Raw genomic sequence first — 20844 nt, forward strand, 5'->3', positions numbered from 1 at the left:
GGGTTAGGGCTTCAACATGTATATTTTGGCAGGACATAAACATTCAGTCCATAACAGGAACAGAATAGACTGGAAAAGTGTGTAAAGATTGTAAATGTTCCTCAAACATTTGGAAGAACTTTCCACCTATCAGATTTTTGGGCTGTGTTTTCTTTGTGAGAAAATGCTTAATTACCAATGGGATTTATCTGATAATATAGGACTATTCAGGTTTTCTATCTTTTCTTGAATCTGTTTTGGTAAATGATGTTTTTTCTAGAAATTTACACATGCCATTGACCTTTTCAATTGCATTAACCTGTTGTTTTAAATAGTATCTTTTATCTCTTCTGAATCTGTAAGGGTCCTCTTTTTCATTCTTAATAATATATGACGTCTCTTTTTTCTTCGATTGATCATGGCACATTTGTTAATATTAATAGCCACTTCAAAAAGACAATATTGAGTTTGATTATCCACTCTGTAATGTGTTTAAAAATCATTAATTGCTGCTCTTTATTGTTTTCTTCTAAGTTCTTTTAAATTTATTTTGCTTTTTTTCATTTTTAAAAAGTTATTTTCTATGTTAGTCAGAATAGGCTAATTGCTGTAACAACCTCCAAATCTCAGTAGCCTAATACAGTTAAAGTTTATTTCTCATATCTCAGTCCAGTGTAGGTTGCCATGGAGGACCTTGCTCCACCCAAAATCGCTCAGGAACTGGAGACACTTTCATCAATTGGCTCCGCTGTAGTCTGGGTTGCACAGTCCTACGAAAGATGCTTTGCATTCAGCTGGTAGCTGAAGGAGGAGAGAAAGAATGGATGCTTGTACAGGAAGTAGCGTTATTCACATTGCTTCTGCCCTTATCCCTTGACCGGAGCTCGGTCACATGATCACAGCAGACTGTGGGAGTCTGGACAATTGTCTCTGACGTGGATCCTTATCTTATTAATATTGAACCTTTTCATTCTTTTTCAGAGTAAGCATATAAGCTACAGATTTTCTTCTACATTTTATTTTCACTGGATTCTATAAATTTTGATGTGTAGCTTTAAACATTATTATTTAGTTCTATATATTTTCTTCTTTTTTATTATGATTTTTCTTTGTGTAATTAATTGTTCAATGGCATGCTTTTGAATTTCCAAATATATGGACATTTTATATATCTTTTTTATTTTAAAATATCTATACTGATCATTCTTTCTTGTTTCTCAGAGCTTATCACTAGAATCATTTTTCTTCCATCTGAAGCTAATGAGTGAAAATTATTCAGTTTATTGGTTAATTCTCTTAGCTCTGTTTTCTAAAACAGTCTCTATTTTGCCCTCATAATTAATACATTCAGAGAAGTTAAATTATTGGATTACCAAGAGATCTCTACATGATAAGGCTTTTGGTATATATTAACTAATTTTCCTGCAGAGATAGTCTATTAATTTATAGAACAGCAGTACATGAAAGTTTATATTGTGATACTCTGAAAAATTAGTTATTATAATTCTTTAACTCTTGCTAAACTGATGGGAGACAAGTGGCACATAATTGCAATACACTGCTTCATAATTTTTATAAACTCCACGATTCCTTTTTGTACAATTGTCTATTACAGTGTTGTCCTTTTCTTATTGACTTATAACTCTTTATTTATTATCAAAATTTGACTGCTATATATGCTGTAAAAATTTTAAACCAATTTTTCATTTGCCTTTTAACTTTGTTTATGGTCGTTTTAAAATTCAAAAGTTATTTTGTTACGTAGTCAACTCTACAAAACGTTTTCCTCTTTGATGTAAAGGGCTCAGAAAGCCCTTTCCCAGCACCAAATGAAATAAATAATAGCTTACATTTTTTCTTTTACTTTTATATGTGCATGTTTTATGACTCTCTTTAATCCATTTGAAATGTATTATGGTGTATGGTATGAGGTAAGCATCCAATTAATTTTTTCTCAACTAGTTGATCAATTATCCAAGTACCATTTCCCTCCTTACTCAAAAACTATCATTATTTTACCTTTAAACTAAGCATTTTATTTTTTATTTGTTTGAATAAAGTCTCTCCATCCATATGGCATTTGGTAGATTTCCTCAGCCAAATATGACTAAAAATGGCACTTACATCAAACATTTATTTCACTTTCTGTACATTTGCCTCATAGTCTCTCTGTAAACCCTCTCTCCTTTTTATAAATTGGAGCCGAGAGAGGGTAAGATATGTGAGTAATGCTGTCTCTGCATGTGGGCCTTTTGAGAGATTGGGAGGGATCATATCTTGAGAAGTAATAAAAAATATTTGAGCTCAGTATATGCCAGGGACTGAGCAAAAAGTTGAGATGCCAAGAACAAATAAGATCCAGTACCTACTCTCACAGAACTAATGTTCTAGTTGGAGAGACAGACAAAGATGCAGAAAAGACAAATAATGAAACGGTAGATACATTCCTTTAACACGGTAAACGATACAGAGATGCCTGTTATCCATGCAACAGTTCAATAGAGTGTTGGAAGCAGTAGTCAATGCAACAGGTGAAGAAAATTAGGGTGTAAAAAACAGGAAGAGAAGAAATAAAACTGCATTATTTGCAGATGATATGATAAAATATTTAGACACTGAAAAGATTTAACAAACTATTATAATGAATAAGTCCAGCAAAATTGGTGAATATAAGATTAACTTTTAAAAAGTCAATGTCATTGTTTTACACCATCAATAACCAATTAAAAAATAGAGTAGACAGTAGAATGTCATTCATAGTAGTTACAAAAGCTACAAAGTAGCTAGGAATGACTCTAACAAAGGATGCACATCACATTCTTAGGGAAAATGTAAAATTTAATAAAGGCATTTAATAAAAGACATTTAATAAAGTCTTTTTAAATACTTGAATAAGTGAAAAGGTTAAATCTCACTCATCAGTAGAATAACTGAATATTGTAAATTTGTCCATTATCCCCTTTGATTAATCTCAATGAAAATTCCAGCAGTATTTTTTAAAACCCAAACTTATGCTAAAGTCTATATTGAAAAATAAAGTTCTACAAATAGCCATGCTAATTTTGTAAAAGAAAATCCAAAAGAGGGATCTAATCCACCAGATATGAAGTCATACTAAAAATTACACCACTATGCTACTGATGTGGAAACAGGAAATGGACCAAATAACAGAATACAGAGACCAGAAACATACAAAATTATAAACTAGAACTTTCCCCGGTGGCAAAAGAAGAGACTATTGAATAGCATTAGGAAAACTAGATCACTAAACGGAGAGAAAGAAAGATAGCTTCTACTTCAATCCATTTATGAAGGTGAACGAATGAATTAAAGACCTAAATGTCAAGGTAAAACAGCCAACTGAAGGAAAGGTAGTGGGATATCTTTGTGACTTTTGGCTTGAGAAGAATTTCTTAAACAAAACTCCCCCGCAACACACACACACACACACACACACACACACACACACACACACACACAATAAAGAAAAGAATAATGGATTTTGCTACATCCAAATTAATGTTTCTTGTTTACTAAAAAACACCATAGGTTAAGTTAACAAACATGATAGGTTAGGAGCCTTCTATTTCTAGCAATATAATGGAAAAAAAATCCTGAATACCCAGTGTTGCAAAACACCTAAAAATGCTAGATAAAATATTTTTAAACATAATTTTAAATGCATAGCTGAGATTACAAGAAAGAAAGGAAAATCCTCAGAGGCTAAAAATGAACTGGTAGCACAAATCCTGAGTGTCAAGTGAGTGTTGTGCAATCATCAACACTTTCAAATTTATCAATTTTAATGTAAGGGGTAGAGGGACACAAAATAGGACCTTTGGTGAAATAAGCCTTAAAAGGAATAAACTGATTCCAAGAAGCTTAACGGTGTGCCAGAACAAAGACCAACTCTAGAAATTCTAGAGATTTAAAGGATACAATATCTGAAATGAAAAACATACAAAACGAGATCACCAGTAGTTTAGACACTGCAGAAGAAAAAAATTCAATGAACTTCAATACATAGCTATTGAAGCACGGAGAAAAATGGAATGAAAAACAAACAAACAAAAAGAATAGAGCCCTAATGAGCTGTGTTCAAATGTCAAGCATTCTAACATAAGTGAAATTGGAGCCACAAAATTAGAGGTACAGAAAAATATTTGGATAAATAATAGCCAAACATTTCTAAATTTGATGAAAATTACAACCCACAAATCCTTCCCACAAAGAAAACTCCAGGCCCAGTGGTTTATCAGTAAATTCTACCAAGCATTTAAGGAAAATATAACATCAACTCTATACAAACTTTTCCAGAAAATAGAAGAGGAGTAAGTAATAAAGATTCTAAAAGTAGACCCACATATATGGTCAATTGACTTAACCCCCAAGTTGAATAATCATAAAGAAAATCTCTCCAAGATATATTGTAATTAAATTGCTGATAAGGAGAAAATATTAAAAGCAGAGAAAAGTGTACATCGTACCTAACAACAAAGATAAGAATGATAGCAGACTTTTCAACTAAAATTACAAGTCAAAAGATAATTAGGGGCCGGGCGTGGTGGCTCAAGCCTGTAATCCCAGCACTTTGGGAGGCCGAGATGGGCGGATCACGAGGTCAGGAGATCGAGACCATCCTGGCTAACACGGTGAAACCCCGTCTCTACTAAGAAATACAAAAAAAAAAAATAGCCGGGTGAGGTGGCGGGCGCCTGTAGTCCCAGCTACTCGGGAGGCTAAGGCCGGAGAATGGCGTGAACCCGGGAGGCGGAGCTTGCAGTGAGCTGAGATCCGGCCACTGCACTCCAGCCTGGGCTACAGAGCGAGACTCCGTCTCAAAAAAAAAAAAAAAAAAAAAAAAAAAAAAAAAAGATAATTAGGTGAGAAAAGATAATGAGGTAACAGATTAAGAATAAAAAGAAGACACACGTTTCTACTGTGAAGAATGAAAGAGGATATCACTAGAGAGCCTACAGATAGCAAAATGATTATAAGGGAATATTATAAACAACTTTGTACCAACAAATTCGACAATGTAGATGAAATTGACAAATTCTTTAAAAGTCTCAAATTATCAAAGGTCATTCAGGAAGTCATTGGTAGCTTGGATAGCCCTATATATTTGCTGAAAAAATTGAGTCTTAGGTCAAATCCTTCCCACAAACAAAACTCCAGGTCCAGTGGCTTTATTGGTGAATTCTACCAAACATTTAACGAAGATGTAACATCAACTCTATACAAACTTTTCCAGAAAATAGAAGAGGAATAAGTAGTAGTCTAAAAGTCGACCCACACATATATGGTTAATTGACTTTCAACAAGCATTCCAAGGTAATTCAATGGAGAAAAAGAAACTCTAAGAAAAAAACACAGCTTGACTCTTAATACCTCACACCACATACAAAAATTAACTTAAAATGCATAGAATGAAATGCAAGAAGTAAAACCATAACACTTCTAGAAGAAAACAGGAGAAAAATCTTTGTGACCTTGGATTAGGCAACTGTTATTCTTAATTTACAAATGAGGAACAAGACATAAACAGGTTAAAGATCTTGCACAACTAGTTAGCAGCAGAACTAGTCTTTAAACCCTTAAACATATGCTCAGATTCTTTTTTTATTTTTAATTATACTTTAAGTTCTAGGGTACATGTGCACAACGTGCAGGTTTGTTACATAGGTATACACGTGCCATGTTGGTTTGCTGCACCCATCAACTCATCATTTACATTAGGTATTTCTCCTAATGCTATCCCTCCCCTGGTCCCCCACTCCCCAACAGACAGACCCCAGTGTGTGATGTTCCCCACCCTGTGTCCAAGTGTTCTCATTGTTCAATTCCTACCTGTGAGTGAGAACATGCAGTGTTTGGTTTTCTGTGTCCTTGTGATAGTTTGCTGAGGATGATGGTTTCCAGTTTCATCCATGTCCCGGCAAAGGACATGAACTCATCCTTTTTTATGGCTGCATAGTATTCCATAGTGTGTATGTGCCACATTTTCTTAATCCAGTCTATTACTGATGGAAATTTGTGTTGGTTCCAAGTCTTTGCTATTGTGAACAGTGCTGCAATAAACATACGTGTGTATGTGTCTTTATAGTAGCATGACTTATAATCCTTTGGGTTTATACCCAGTAATGGGATCGCTGGGTCAAATGGTATTTCTAGTTCTAGATCCTCGAGGAATCGCCACACTGTCTTCCACAATGGTTAAACTAATTTACACTCCCACCAACAGTGTAAAAGCATTCCAATTTATCCACATCCTCTCCAGCATCTATTGTTTCCTGACTTTTTAATTATTGCCACTCTAACTGGTGTGAAATGGTATCTCATTGTGGTTTCGATTTGCATTTCTCTGATGACCAGTGATGATGAGTATTTTTTCACGTGTCTGTTGGCTGCATGAATGTCTTCTTTTGAGAAGTGTCTGTTCATATCCTTTGCCCACTTTTTGATGGGCTTGCTTGTTTTTTCTTGTAAATTTGTTTAAGTTCTTTGTAGATTCTGGATATTAGCCCTTTGTCAGATGGGTAGATTGCAAAAATTTCCTCCCATTCTATAGGTTGCCCCTTCACTCTGATGGTAGTTTCTTTTGCTGTGCAGAAGCTCTTTAGTTTAATTAGATCCCATTTGTCTACTTTGGCCTTTGTTGCCATTGCTTTTGGTGTTTTAGTCATGAAATCTTTGCCCATGCCTATGTCCTGAATGGTATTGCCTAGGTTTTCTTCTAGGGTTTTTTGGTTTTAGATCTAACATTTAAGTCTTTAATCCATCTTGAATTAATTTTTGTATAAGGTATAAGGAAGGGATCCAGTTTCAGCTTTCTACACATGGCTAGCCAGTTTTCCCAGCACCATTTATTAAATAGGGAATCCTTTCCCTATTTCTTGTTTTTGTCAGGTTTGTCAAGGATCAGACAGTTGTAGATGTGTAGTGTTATTTCTGAGGCCTCTGTTCTGTTCTATTGGTCTGTATGTCTTTTTTGGTACCAGTACCATGCTGTTTTGGTTACTGTAGCCTTGTAGTATAGTTTGAAGTCAGGTAGCATTATTCTTCCAGCTCTGTTCTTTTTGCTTAGTATTGTCTTGGATATTCGGGCTCTTTTTTGGTTCCATATGAACTTTAAAGTATTTTTTTCCAATTCTGTAAAGAAAGTCATTGGTAGCTTGATGGGGATGGCATTGAATTTATAAATTACCTTGGGCAGTACAGTCATTTTCACGATATTGATTCTTCCTATCCATGAGCAGTGTCGTCTTTTGACATCCATGAGCAGTTTGTGTCATCTTTTATTTCATTGAGCAGTGGTTTGTAGTTCTCCTTGAAGAGGTCCTTCACATCCCTTGTAAGTTGGATTCCTAGGTATTTTATTCTCTTTGAAGTGATTGTGAATGGGAATTCTCTCATGATTTGGCTCTCTGTCTATTATTGGTGTGTAGGAATGCTTGTGATTTTTGCACATTGATTTTGTGTCCTGAGACTTTGCTGAAGTTGCTTATCAGCTTAAGGAGATTTTGGACTGAGACAATGGGGTTTTCTAAATATACAATCATGTCATCTGCAAACAGGGACAATTTGACTTCCTCTTTGCCTAATTGAATACCCTTTATTTATTTCTCTTGCCTGATTGCCCTGGCCAGAACTTCCAACACTATGTTGAATAGGAGTGGTGACAGAGGGCATCCTTGTCTTGTGCCGGTTTTCAAAGGGAATGCTTCCAGTTTTTGCCCATTCGGTATGATATTGGCTGTGAGTTTGTCATAAATAGCTCTTAATATTTTGAGATACACTCAGATTCTATACTTGACTGGCAAGGACTTTTTTTGGCTTTGTGTGGAAATGGATGAAAATGCCATGACTGTTCCTTTTGCCTTCATATCCCACCCCAGTTACAGAAGTATGCTAGCCCCTCCCAGGGACACCTAACCTGGCCTGCCCCAGGATATTGGCATTCTACTGTCCACTGCCAAAAAAGACCACTGCTTTCCACTGTCCCAGTCCTGTGAGAGTAGGAACTCTGCCTCCATCATGGATGGTGCCCAGAGCACACATACACCTGTAAATTTGGTCCAGGAATGTTTCTCTTTGGCATTAGACCAAAGGGCTGTGATTGCTACATAGGTCACCTTAAGTTGTCCAAACTGAACCACTTCGCAGTCCTTTAACCCAATTTTTGCTTCACACCTCCTTGCCTTTGCTCATGGTGTTCTCCACCCCGATACACCCTTGCCCATTCCTGCCTGTCCAGTTGCTACTTTTGCCTCAAGTGTGTTACCATTTTAGGTAGCCCTCCTTGAGGTTCTCAGCCTGCAGCATCTCTCCTCCTCTGAACTCCTCTGGACTTTATTGGTGCCTTTCTTAGAGTATGCATCACAGGCTACCTTGAATAATGGTTCTTGGTATACAAGTCTTGCCTCCCTGCCATGGGTCCCTTGGCAATAGGACTCATATCTGAGTCACCTTCATCTCTGCCTCCACAGTGCCTGATCCAGGCTCATCGAACAAATGAAAGTGTCTCATGAAGCCATCGTGGGTTATAGTCTTTTGTCCCTATATTGCTTTGAAAGGTCAGTTCCTTGTACCCCACCCTTAGAGGTGCAGAAAGTTCTCTCTTCTCATCCTTAATATGAGTGTCTCCTCAGAGCTAGGCATGCCACAGGCACTGGGTCACCCTCTCTGTGCAAACGACTTCTCTGCATTTCTGAAACCACAGACTATTGGCTTGAGGCCCTACCCTCCTTCAACTCCAGGACTGCTCAGCATGGAAAGCACTCATGAGAATAGCCCCACACAGGCTGAGGTGTCCAGCCACTGCCTCTCAGTTTCTAATCACCTCCTTCTTTTCCCATGGCCATGCTGTTGGCCTGCTGTGATAGCAAGGTAGAGATAACAAGAGAAATTCCAAGGAAAACAGCTTATGCAGGTTTCTTTGGTGGGGGAAGGAATGAGCTGTAAAAGGTCGTCTGGTCTGTGCCCCTGCCTCTGGGGGACACTCTTGGTCTGTTTTGGGTGAACAGTTCTCTCTCCGGTTCAGAGAACCTTCCCTTGGTCACATATTCTCACTCTTCAGAAACGGATTTTTGGCATTAACCCTCCTCCCGTGATTCACCCTCCTTCCTTCATGCATCTGACCTGCAATTGGTGGCAAAGGGAGACTGAGGGAAGCAGAAGCCAGGATCTGAGCAGAAGGATTGAAGGGCAGACAGTGTTCTAGCTCATCAGGTCACCTGCTGGTGACCTCAGAGCTGATGTCCTGGGAGAGAGTGGGGCTCAGCCTTCCCCGGGGCTCCTTCCTTTCTTTTGGCTCCTGGAAACTCTGGAATATTTCTGGGGAGCCTGAGAGTTTGGGGGCCATGTCTTCAGGATAATGGAGTGCAGGGCTTCTGGGGGCAGTGGTGGGGTGACCCACCTGGGAAAGGGAGTCATCCCATCCCTCCTGTGACATGGGGCAGTGGGGGCTGTGAAGAAGGTGAGGAGGCCCATGCAGCCTTGAGTGAGTCACACCCTCATGCACTTGATGGCCTCTTTCTTCCCCTTCTAACAGGGGCTCAGATCCTGGAGTAGGATTCTCCCCAACTCAGACTCTTTCTAGTCCGAGGGAGTGACAGACATAGGACAGCCCTAGGTAACCCCAGCCCTGTGGTCTCCACACATATAACACCTGGGGAGGCCTCCAGCCCTGCTGCTCACAGAATTTCTGCCAGTCAGAGGAGTGCAGGAAACACGGGCCGGGAGGAAGAGAAGCATCTCCATCACCCTCTAACCTTTCTTGGCTTTCTCACCCTTGCAATCAACTATGCAGGCCTGGGCTGCAGGAGATGAGTCCAATTCTGAGCCCATTCTCCCCTCCATCCAGAACCCACCCATCCTCCCAACTGAAGCCTGGAATAAAGGCTCTGCTTTGGAAATCTTTCCTCCAACACACCCACCCCAAGTAAATTTGCAAATGATCTGCCCGTATTAGCCTAACGTTTTAATGAAGAAATGTACAGAAAGCACATGCCACACCCCTGCCCCCACCACACACACACCCTTGATGCCCTAGTCCTCACCCAGGTCCTCTGACCTCCTCTCTTCTTCACTCCCTGTGGTCACAGCAGGCCCAGCTGTGACCACCCTCCCTCCAAGGGGCTCAGCCCAGGAAAATAAGGAGCTGGCCCATCCTGCAGGCAGGTGCCCTCTGGATCTCCTGAAGCGAAGAAGAAAGAAACCCATATGATGAGGGTCCAGGAGGTTCACTGTCATTCCGTTGAGTGACTTAGCTTGGAGCCAGGAGGCAGAATGGCCTCCTCCCTTGTTTTTCTTCCCCAAGGACTTCATGTCCTCCTGGCCAAAACCTCACCAGGAGTCTTCTCACTCCTGTCTTCCTGGGGCTCTGGGCACAGCCTCCATCCTTGGAATTGGCCTCCCAGGCCAGTGCAGGTGTCAGAAGTGAAGCTTCAAGGGTCCAGGACCATCCCAGGGTGAGGTGAGGCTAGGCGCTGGGTTCTGCAAGACACAGGATATTCCAGTGGGTCCAGAGGGGCAGCCACCCTGCCCCACACCTGTTCAGTGGTGAAGAAAACTCAGCATGGTGCTTAGGCTACAGGCTCTGCCATCAGGGGTGTGGATTCAAATCCGGAGCCACCATGTGCTCTCTGAGCTTGGGCAAAGCCCTTTGCTGGCCCCTCGGGGAACCATAGCCACACCCAATGCCAGCTTTGTTCCGGGACTACATGTGTACACGAGCTGGGGTGCTTCGAGAATGGCTTCCTAATGCCTAAGCATGGGCGCTGCAGAGAGGACAGATACTCTGCTCCAGTGCAGAGGGGTCGTTTTTCCACAAAGGTCACCTGAGGCTTGCCTTTTATAACTATTCAAAATATAAGGTGTTTTAAGTACTATTGAAGGAAAAACTTTATTAACATATATTATCTGCAGTACTGAAAAGGAGACTACCAATGAGAGAATTAGCATGGCTTTCTAGGCACTAAATGTCCGTATCTCGACATATTTAAGAAAGAACAATACGGATGCCTGTTCATTTCTCAGCCTGCAATGTGTCGTGTGGCCCCACTGGGAAGCTCAGGTGGGCAGTACACAGCCTTTCAATCAAGAGTTGCTCACCAAGTTCAAATACCTCAGTTTAAAAGTGGACAAATCAGCCAGGCACAGTGGCTCACGCGTGTAATCCTAGCTCTTTGGGAGTCTGAGACAGGTGGATCACCTGAAGTCAGGAGTTTGAGACCAGCCTGGCCAACATGGCGAAAACCTGCTTCTACTAAAAATACAAAAAAATTAGCCGGGTGTGGTGGCGGATGCCTGTAACCCCAGCTACTCGGGAGGCTGAGGCAGGAGAATATTTTGAACCCAGAAAGTGGAGGCTGCAGTGAGCCGAGATCACGCCATTGCACTCCAACCTGGGCAACAAGAACAAAACTCCATCTCGATAATAATAATAATGATAAGAATAACAATAACAATATATTTTTTTAAAAAAGTGGGCAAATCGAGACCACATGTGGGCTTGTGTTGGTAGGTTAAATAGCTGAAAGTTCATAGAGTCAGGCAGAGAGTCCTGTCTCCTGACTCCCCGCTGAATCCCTCTAGGCGCCCCCCGGAGGCTCCCTGAAGGCAGGCAGGTGACTGCTCTCCTGGCTCTCCTTCCTGTCCCACTGCCAGGGCAGCCACCATTACCTATGACAATGAGGGTGGCAGTACTGACTGCCTGGCCCAGCGTGTTCTCAGCCACAGCCTTGTACTCGCCGCTGTCCTTCAGGGATACACTGGGGATGGTGAGGGAGCACACGCCCATCAGGTCAGTGCTGTACACCGCGGGGTTTCCTTCCAGGCTGCGGTTGTTCTTGAACCAGGTGACGTGGGGCCGGGGCGAGCCCTGCACGGCGCAGCTCATGCAGCACTCGCAGCCTTGGGGCAGGAGATGGGACCGCAGGCCCACCAGGAACCGGGGCTTCTGGCTCAGGTCGGGCTCCCGGTAGCTCTGAGCCTTCACTGTGAACCTGTCTGTGGTGAAAGCCGGGGTGAGAGGGAGGAGGGTGAGAAAGTGAGGAAGGCCTGGCTGAGACTCGAGTCTGGGTAGAGAGCTCAAGACACTACCATGTAGGCCTTACCTGGGATTTCCTGCCACATCTTGCCTGCAAATTTGGACCCCAAGGCTTGCCTCATTCTATCCTTTTCCCAAAATTCTTTATGGATTTTTTTTTTTTACTTTATGGATTTTTTGGTAGCTAACACACATTCACTGTGGACAATGAGAATACACCGAGAATCAAAGGAGAAAGAATAAAAACCAGTCATAATGTCACTACCTGTAGATGACCATAGCTGACATTTTGGTGTAGAGCTTTCCTGACATTTTTGTATTTTATGAAAAAGAAACCTTCATTTGATTTTATAGCCTGCTCTTCTAGTGACTGATCTTAAGGTCCACATCTACCTTGCTGTAAAATACACTTTGTTTTCAGAGAAATGTTAACCTCTATTTGCCTTATTGTCTGTGACTGCTTTTGAAAATCCTCCCAAAGGCACCTCAGACACCCAAACACCCACACCAATCTCATTCTCCCCACGGAGGTCAGGGGTGCAGAGGATGTCAGTACAGGTAGGTGTGAGGCAGGAGAGGGAGGAGCAGTAGCTCAGGGATGCTGGCTGTTATTTGGCATGCTCCAGGCCATCTCTGCCACAGTCCCTATCCTGTGCACCTGCCATGCTTGGGAGCATCCCGCTGCACTGCAGAGTGCAACCCCCACCCTGCCTCCTCCTCCCTCTCAGGGGCTGCTTACCACGCTGCCGGGGGATGCACCAGGGCTGGCTGGTGTACGAGGGTTTGCTGGCCCCCAGCTCATTCTTGGCCACCACCCTGAAGTGGTACTCGTGGCCAGGGAGGACGCCCAGGAGGGTGAAGCGGTTGGTGTGGATGCGGTCGGCTGCCTCGCGCCAGGGGCCATGTGCCGAGGAGCGTGTGAACACTGTATAGTGTAGCGGGACACCCCGGGCCTCGTCCGGAGAGGGCTCCCACTCAGCCGTCACCGTCCCAGGCACGTTCTCCTGCAGGTGGATGGGCCCAGGTGCCTGCGGACATACTTCAAGAGAGACGGCAGAGGGAGGTCACGTGGAGGGGACCCAGCAGGGCTGCTGCCAGCCCCCTCCAGGTCCCAAGTCTTCTAAGGGTCCTGGGGAATGCAGTCTTGCCACACAGGTAGCTGGGGCCAGAGTGAGTTTGGCCAGATGTCCACAGTTATCTCTAGAGGGTAGAAAATCTCCCCAAAAGAGTAATTATAATTCACTTCAGTTTTTAAGTAAAATGACACAGGACAAAACATGCATTTTTGGACAGAGGCAGGGCTCTCATGAGGCCGCATTACAGAGCCCCCACTGTTAGTCTATTTGATCATTTCTGGATATCCAGAAGCTCCTCCAGGGCAGGGGCTGTGTGGAGCCACAGCTGGGGAGGAAAGCCTTTATTCTGTGCAACGGCTGCAAACAATTTTGTCCCCTGGGTCTTTGGAGTGATGTAACAGTGGTGACTGCCTCTGCTCACTGACTCAAAGGGAAGGATAACTGAGGTTGGAGAGGAGCCATGACATGACTGTCTCTAGGCTCCTGAGGCAGAAGGACAATGGAAGTCCCTGGGGAGCTTCCGGGGTCCTTTCTACTTTGTATCATCAAGCACAGAGGAAAGGTGGAGCATGGTCACCTTGCATACCTAGCCCTGGTAGAGTGGCTGAGACCTATGACCAGACCCGTGGACATCTCCTTGCCTTGGTGAGTGGCCAAGCCAGTGTCCAGAGCCCAGAGCCAGGCCTGCCTCACCTGCCACCCTGATACGGAAGCTGTGGGCAACCTCCTTCCCCTGCAGGGTCCTCAGCACTACAGTGTAGAGACCACTGTCCGAGAGGCCAGCCACAGGGATCAGAAGCTGGGTGAGGCCATCCTTAGTGACGGTCACACTTCTTTTGGGCAAGGGCAAGCCGTCCTTCAGCCAGGTCACCTCAGGCATGGGCACGGCCTGAGAAAGGAGAGGAAGGAAAAGTCGAGAAGGGCAGCTGGCGGTTTCATGGAGGTGATGGCATTTAAGCTAGGCTGAAGGTAGAAGTGGTGAGAAGAGCCTTGTACAAGGAGAAAGTTGGCAAGAAAACGCAGAACGTAGACAAGAAAACACAGGTGGGAAAGAGGGGTGGTGATAAAGTGTGAGGTTGGCAGATGGGGATGGTAGGGGGGCAGTGGAACAGGAAAGGAAGTTGGACGAGGAGATTTGGCAAAAATGCAAAGTGCCCTCCACGTCACACCTGTACAGACATCTGGATGTTATCCTGTAAGCCAGGAGCCACTGCTGTCAGATTCTGAGCAGGAAGGCATAATGAGTTCTGGATCCACATGGCAGGGGGTGGGATGGGAATGAGAAGGGATGTGTGGGGAGGGGAGTGTTAACTACCCTGGCACCCACATAGGAGATAATTTGGCAAAAGTCTAGGAGGAAGATTTCGGTGTCCTGGCCTTGAACTGTGGTGACCCTGAGGAGGGTGGGAAGGCCAGCCCAGCTGCTTGGTAACTGTGCCGCCAGTTCCCTACGGGGCCCTCAGTACAGGGCACGGTGGGTACCAGAGTCAAATGAAGACACTGATAGTAACTAACTGAACTTACAGGATTGTTCTGAGAATTTAAAGTGTTAATAATAAATACATGGAAAGCAGAGAGAACAAGACCTAGTACATGATAATTACTCAATGTGCATTAAATATTTTTGTCATCATTATCACTATCATTATTGTGGTTAAGAACAAGTCATTTAGAGTAAGATAGACTGGTTTGAATCTGGCTCTGTGTGCTATGAGCTTCCTACACAGATGATGATGATTTTAAACAATAATAATATTAAAACATATTGGGTGCTGCCATATGCCAGGCCCTACATATACACTTTCAATATATTAATTCCTTGAACCCTCAGACTTTTGAGATAGGTTACTATTATTATCCCCTTTTGACAGATGAGGAAGGTGAAACACAGAGATGTTAAGATATTTGTCCTGGCTGGGCACAGTGGCTCACACTTGTAATCCCAGCACTTTGTGAGGCCGAGGCAAGTGGATCACCTGAAGTCAGGAGTTCAAGACCAGCCTGGCCAACATGGCGAAACCCCAGCTCTACTAAAAATACAAAAATTAGCCAGGTGTGACGGCGGGCGCATGTAATCCCAGCTACTCCGGAGGCTGAAGCAGGAGAATCGCTTGAACCCAGGAGATGGAGGTTGCAGTAAGCCGAGATCTCGCCACTGCACTCCAGACTGGGTGACAGAGTGAGACTCCATCTCTAAATAAATAAATAAATAAATAAATAAATAAATAAATAATGTTTGTCCAAAGTCAAACGGCTGTGAGTGATGACGTCAAAATTTGAACCCAGGCAGTTTGTACTTTTAGCCACCACCCTACTGTTATAAAGTCAGGTGGTGTTAGTGTTGGTTAAGGATCACCCTGAGTCAAATGTAGGTCATGTGATTGCACAAAAATACATTGCAAAGCCAAAGGGGACCATCGGCACGGCCGGCTTTCTGAATTCCCAAACTAGGAGAGGTGGAGAACCGGAAGAGCCTTAATTTGGAGGTGCAGTAGCAGAAGCTACCACTAGAGGGATTTGCAGGCCTGGAGCAGAATGGCCACCCAGTGGCCAAGTGAGGGCGGTACCTTCAAGGAGGACCTGAATCCTTCCTTCCTCATGTCTCTCGCCTGATTTCCACAAGCCCAGGACACTGACTAGGGGCCAAAAAGGAACAGGGAAGAAAAGAGAGGAACAGGGAAGAAAAGAGAGCCACAGGGCTGAGTCTGGCCCCCTTGGCCTCTCTGGGCTTCCCTCCCCACACCCCTGTAGGTACACTCACTTCAAAGGAGATGGGCACACGAACAGTGTCCCCGACCTTGACCGTCAGCAAGTCCTTGGTGCTGGAGTCCACAAGGAACTTAGGACAGACTGAAACACACAAGAGGACTGGTTACCTCCCTTCTGCCTCACAGTTGGACCCCAGCCCCAGGTCCCCAGCAAGGCAGGGCTGGAGGGGAAGAATGAGCCAGTTGGGATGCTGAGATCCCAACACATTGGGGCCTCTAAAGGACTGGAGTGCAGCTGGGAGCAGAATCTTCAGGGGGCACCCCAGGGGCTGGTGGGGAGATGCTAGCAGGGGAGGGACAGGAGCTGAGAAAGGGACCCCGCAGGGAGAGGGGTGGACTAGGCTGGAACAGAGGAAGATGCTGATATGTGGCAGAGCACTTATGTTTTGCAGATGAGATAGACACCAATCCAAGACAGGAAGTGACTTGCCTGAGGTCACACTTTGTTCGGGAGAAAGCCAGGACAAGATTCTGGGACTCTGGACTCCATGTGCTGTGTTTGTGTCTCCCTACTGTCACAGTGATGACTAGGGTCAGCTGGGGTGGCCCAGTGTCAGCTTGGGTCAAAGGCAGGTCAGGTGCTTGTAGTGGTTAAAGCCCAAAGGGAAAGACAATCCTCTTTTCAATAATAATGGGGACCTGGGCATGTCCCATTCTGAACGTGAACCACAGGAGCTGAGCTGCACTTAGGCCTTCTAAGGCCATGTGCAGGAAGCAGCCACTCTCTCTCCTAGATAACATCAACTCTGGAGTCTCCAGGTTTAAATCCTGGCTCTACCACATACCATTGGTGACAACGTGGGCAAAGTACCTTGAACCTCGGTTTCCTTCTCTGTAACTTCAGAATAGAAACATTAATGTTGTAGTATAGTTATGAGTCGTAATGAGAAAACATTTCTAAGAAGGGACTGCCTAGCCCAGTGCCTAGCACCTAGTAGGTGCTCAATAAATGTTACTTCCTGAAACTGAGGGTGGAGATCCTGGCTTAGCAAGTGCATGACGGCTACTCAGGGGCCCCCTCTCAGGAGGAGCTTGCAGGGCTCAGAGGTCGGGGAAGGAGGCAGCACTCACCAGTAACAGGCATGGCTTGCACTAATGTGTCCAGGGCAGTGGGCTGGCTCTGACCTCCTTCATTAACTGCTGTCACTCGCACAAAGTAGCCCTCTCCAGGCCGAAGGCCCTTGGCCGTGTAGGTGGTGACTGGCACGGTGCCCGCATGGCACGGGAGCCACTGGAGATCGTCTGAGCCACACAGCTCCACCACATACCCCTGGGCTTCGTCCCCGTCCTTGGTGTCTGGCCCAGCCCAGCTCAGAGTGATGCTGGTGTTCGATGTGTCTGTGACTTGGAGATTCCTCACCGGCCCAGGGGGTCCTGCCAGGCAGCATGGGAGCGTCAGGAATGGCATCTCCTGAGGGAGGCCACTCAGTGTGGATTTTGATTAGCCTTCCTTGTGGGAGACTGGGAAGTTTTTCCACTTAGCAATTCTGCCTTTAGATTCTTCCTGAAGCACCCACCTTGTTCCAAATTCTTACTGTAACCAGCACTTTGTCTCCGTTATGCACACAGATCCCAGGCCACCTCTCCCAGGAAGCCTCCCCCAACTCATTTCCCTCATTCATTCACCAACCTGCCAAATGCCTTCTCCTAACTATCCTTCTGTAATTCCAGAAAACCGAGATTTTAGTTGATGACCTCTTGGGTTCCATTATCCCGTAAGACTGGACTTCTACATGTTTTTATTCTGGACTCTAAACTCTTAGAGTCAAGACTCTACCTTTCGGGTACTCAGTGCAGGCTTCTTGTTCTCCACTTGTTACATGAGAACAATAATAATAGCCCCACCTACCCACAGAGGTTTTAGAACAAGCAAAAAGCACAGTGAGTGTGGAATCACCTGGTGAGCTTAAAAATACTGGTACCTAGATGCCACCTCAGAGATTCTGATTTAATTAGTCTGGGGTGCAGTCTAGGCATCAACATTTTTAAGAATTTTCCAGGTGTTTCTAAATATGTGATGAAGTTTGAAAACCACTAGGCTAGGGCAGTAGTTCTCAAACTTTGATTAGTATAGAAGTTACCTGGGGATTTTGGTAAAAATACAGACCCTTATTCAGTAGGTCCGGGGTGAGGCCTGAGATTCAGCATTTCTCATAAATTCTAATAAGATTATGTTGGTGGGCCATAGGCCTTGCTTAGCAGCAAGAATCCAGAAAATGTAGTGATTGCTGTGGCTGCTGTTAGACACTGCTTATCCTATCCATTGTCTCTACTTCCCACCACTGATAGGAGAGATTAATAGGCTGTGGGTCCACGGCTCATGCCTGTAATCATAGCACTTTAGGAGGCTGAGGCAGGAGGATAGCTTGAGACCAGGAGTTCAAGACCAGCGAGACCCTGTCTCTACAAAAACATAAATTAGCAGGGTGTGGTGGCACATGCTCATAGTTCCAGCTGCTTAGGAGGCTGAGGCAGGAGGATTGCTTGAGGCCAGGAGTTCAAGGCTACAATGAGCCAAGATTGCATCACTGCACTCCAGCCTAAGTAAAAGAGTGAGATCCTGTCAGAGAGAAAGAAAGAAAGAAAGAAAGAGAGAGAGAGAGAGAAAGAGTGTGAGAGAGAGAAAGAAAGAAAGAGTGTGAGAGAGACAAAGAAAGAAAGAGAGAGAAAGAAAGAAGAGAGAGAGAGAAAGAAAGAGAGAAAGAAAAGAAAAGAAGAGAGAAGAAAAAGAAAAGAAAGAGAAAATATAGGACAGCCTTGGTCCATTTGCAAGGAGTAAGTTGCATGGGCCAGCTTTCATCCCCCATCCCTCCATTCCACACCCTGCCCTTACTAGGACTAAAACTCAGATACCACTTGAACAATGAAACTTACAGAATGTTCCGGTCTTGTTGGGTTCATTCAAACAGCCTGAACACCTGCAATGGGCTAGGCTCTGTGGGGCACAGAGGTGCTCTCCAGGTGTTGACCACCTGGCCCATCCAGCAAGTGTCAGAAATGTGCTGCTCCCCAGAGGACTTGGTGTAGGCAGGCTCATTAGGGGATGAGAAATATAGAACAGCATTTTCTAAGCTGTATGCCTTTGACGCTTTTAATAGGTATTTTGTGAAAAAGCTAGATTTGGATCAAGGTTAGACAGGTTTTTTTCCCCTGCAGGACTTGGAAACATCATAGGCTCACATCATACACATCTTTGGTCACAGACATTTTTTGCTGTTCCTGTTGTTCTCAGAATGTCTGTTGGCATCTCTCGATACACTCCATGTTCTCAAGACCACAGGTCTCAGATAGGAAATGCTATCTCAGACTGTAAGTTTCTCAAGGGCAGAGACCAGGATTGATTCACCTACTTCCTGGCACAATGCTGGCCATTTAGTAGGTGATGGGCAAATATTCATTGGATAGAGAATTGACGCTGAGCTTCCCCTGTCATCTGCTCTCTGCCCTGCCTGATGGGCACACAGGGGTGAGTGGATGCTTATGGGACTGGAGCAGGTGGGCCAGATTGGGGGCTGGCCTGCCTAGAGGCCAAAGAGTAAGTGAAGTGATCCTGAAAAGAACTCCCCCTTTTTATTTTGTTTTATTATTATTATTATTATTATTTTTGAGACAGGGTCTCCCTCTGTCATGCAGGCTGGAGTGCAGTGGTGCAATCATAGTTCACTACAGCCTCCAACTCCCGGGCTCAAGCAATCTTCCTGCCTCTGCCTCCCAAAGTACTAGGATTGCAAGTGTGAACCATTATGCTTGACAGGGAAGGAATCTTCTAATACCACTGCCTGGCTTCTGGGCCTATTTGATCTCAATATAGGGGCCCTAAGATGTGGCTCACCCGAGAGGCCTTTTGATTTTTACATTTTCTTTTTTTTTTTTTTTTGAGACGGAGTCTTGCTCTGTCGCCCAGGCTGGAGTGCAGTGGCCAGATCTCAGCTCACTGCAAGCTCCGCCTCCCGGGTTCACGCCATTCTCCTGCCTCAGCCTCCCGAGTAGCTGGGACTACAGGCGCCCGCCACCTCGCCCGGCTAGTTTTTTGTATTTTTTAGTAGAGACGGGGTTTCACCGTGTTAGCCAGGATAGTCTCGATCTCCTGACCTCGTGATCCACCCGTCTCGGCCTCCCAAAGTGCTGGGATTACAGGCTTGAGCCACCGCGCCCGGCTGCCTTTTGATTTTTATATCTCAGCCCTCCTGATCATGTCCTTCAAGACTGCCCTGACCTGTGACCTGTGACCTTCCATCAAGTCCCACCCAGCTTCAGGGCTATCCCATGCTCACCCCCACCCCCATCCTGGGTTGGTTCCCTACTTACTCATGGGGTCCCGAGCAAAGACGGCATCTGATGGGGGTCCAGGCTCTCCAGGGCCTGGGGGAGCCACAGCTGTGACCCGGAACTCGTACTGACAGCCCTGCCGCAGGTCCGCCACCGTCCACCTCCTCTCTGTGAAGAGCCCGCTCGTGTGAGTCCCACCCGGATGGGGCTGGACGTGGGGAGATAGCTTGGGTGCCTCCAAGTTCTGAAGGAGACCAAGCCTGGAGTCCTAACACGTTCCTCCCTACAGCCCTCCACCCGCTGTGACTCAGTTCCCTCCAAAGTGGAAAGAGCACTGCTCAGGGCATCAGGGGCCTCGGGTCCCTGTCTGGTTCCACCACTAACTTGCTGGATGTTCTTGGGCAAGTACCTTAATCTCCCTGGTTGTCTCTGCCTTACAGAGTTGCTGTCATATTTAAATAAAGCAGGATAACTAAATAGTGAAATCGTAAGGCTGCCCTTTGTTCATCTCTCTTTCCAGAGATAAGGAAACTAAAGCCCTGACAGGCCTCAGCTTCTAAGTAGCAGAGCCATGACCTGAATCCAGGTCTCCTGGCAAGCTGTTCTGAGCCCGTTCTTCCCTCCTCAAACCTGGACTTCTGCAGCACGCACGCAGAGCAAAGAAATGCTAAGGGTTACCAGAAGACCCCTCGCATCTGCC

At 45.0% G+C, this 20844-nt stretch overlaps 2 protein-coding genes across 11 annotated transcripts in view; one reads left to right on the forward strand and one right to left on the reverse strand.

The window, feature by feature from the left end:
* The window catches only part of TMEM9 (transmembrane protein 9), a 229527-nt gene that overhangs the window by 126168 nt on the left and 82515 nt on the right, over positions 1–20844 (forward strand). The window lies entirely within an intron of this gene.
* The window catches only part of IGFN1 (immunoglobulin like and fibronectin type III domain containing 1), a 37743-nt gene continuing 26839 nt past the window's right edge, over positions 9941–20844 (reverse strand). For all 10 annotated transcript variants that reach the window (XM_050762133.1, XM_050762143.1, XM_050762094.1 and 7 more), the window contains 7 exons: positions 20184–20312; positions 16947–17249; positions 15869–15957; positions 13801–13996; positions 12771–13070; positions 11665–11991; positions 9941–10476 (listed from right to left, as the gene is read on the reverse strand). In XM_050762133.1, coding sequence (XP_050618090.1) covers positions 10463–10476; positions 11665–11991; positions 12771–13070; positions 13801–13996; positions 15869–15957; positions 16947–17249; positions 20184–20312 — 1358 coding nt within the window. In that variant the 3' untranslated portion in view covers positions 9941–10462. The remainder of the gene's footprint in view (positions 10477–11664; positions 11992–12770; positions 13071–13800; positions 13997–15868; positions 15958–16946; positions 17250–20183; positions 20313–20844) is intronic.

The sequence above is a fragment of the Macaca thibetana genome, chromosome 1 (genome assembly GCF_024542745.1).
Source record: "Macaca thibetana thibetana isolate TM-01 chromosome 1, ASM2454274v1, whole genome shotgun sequence".
NCBI lineage: Eukaryota > Metazoa > Chordata > Mammalia > Primates > Cercopithecidae > Macaca > Macaca thibetana.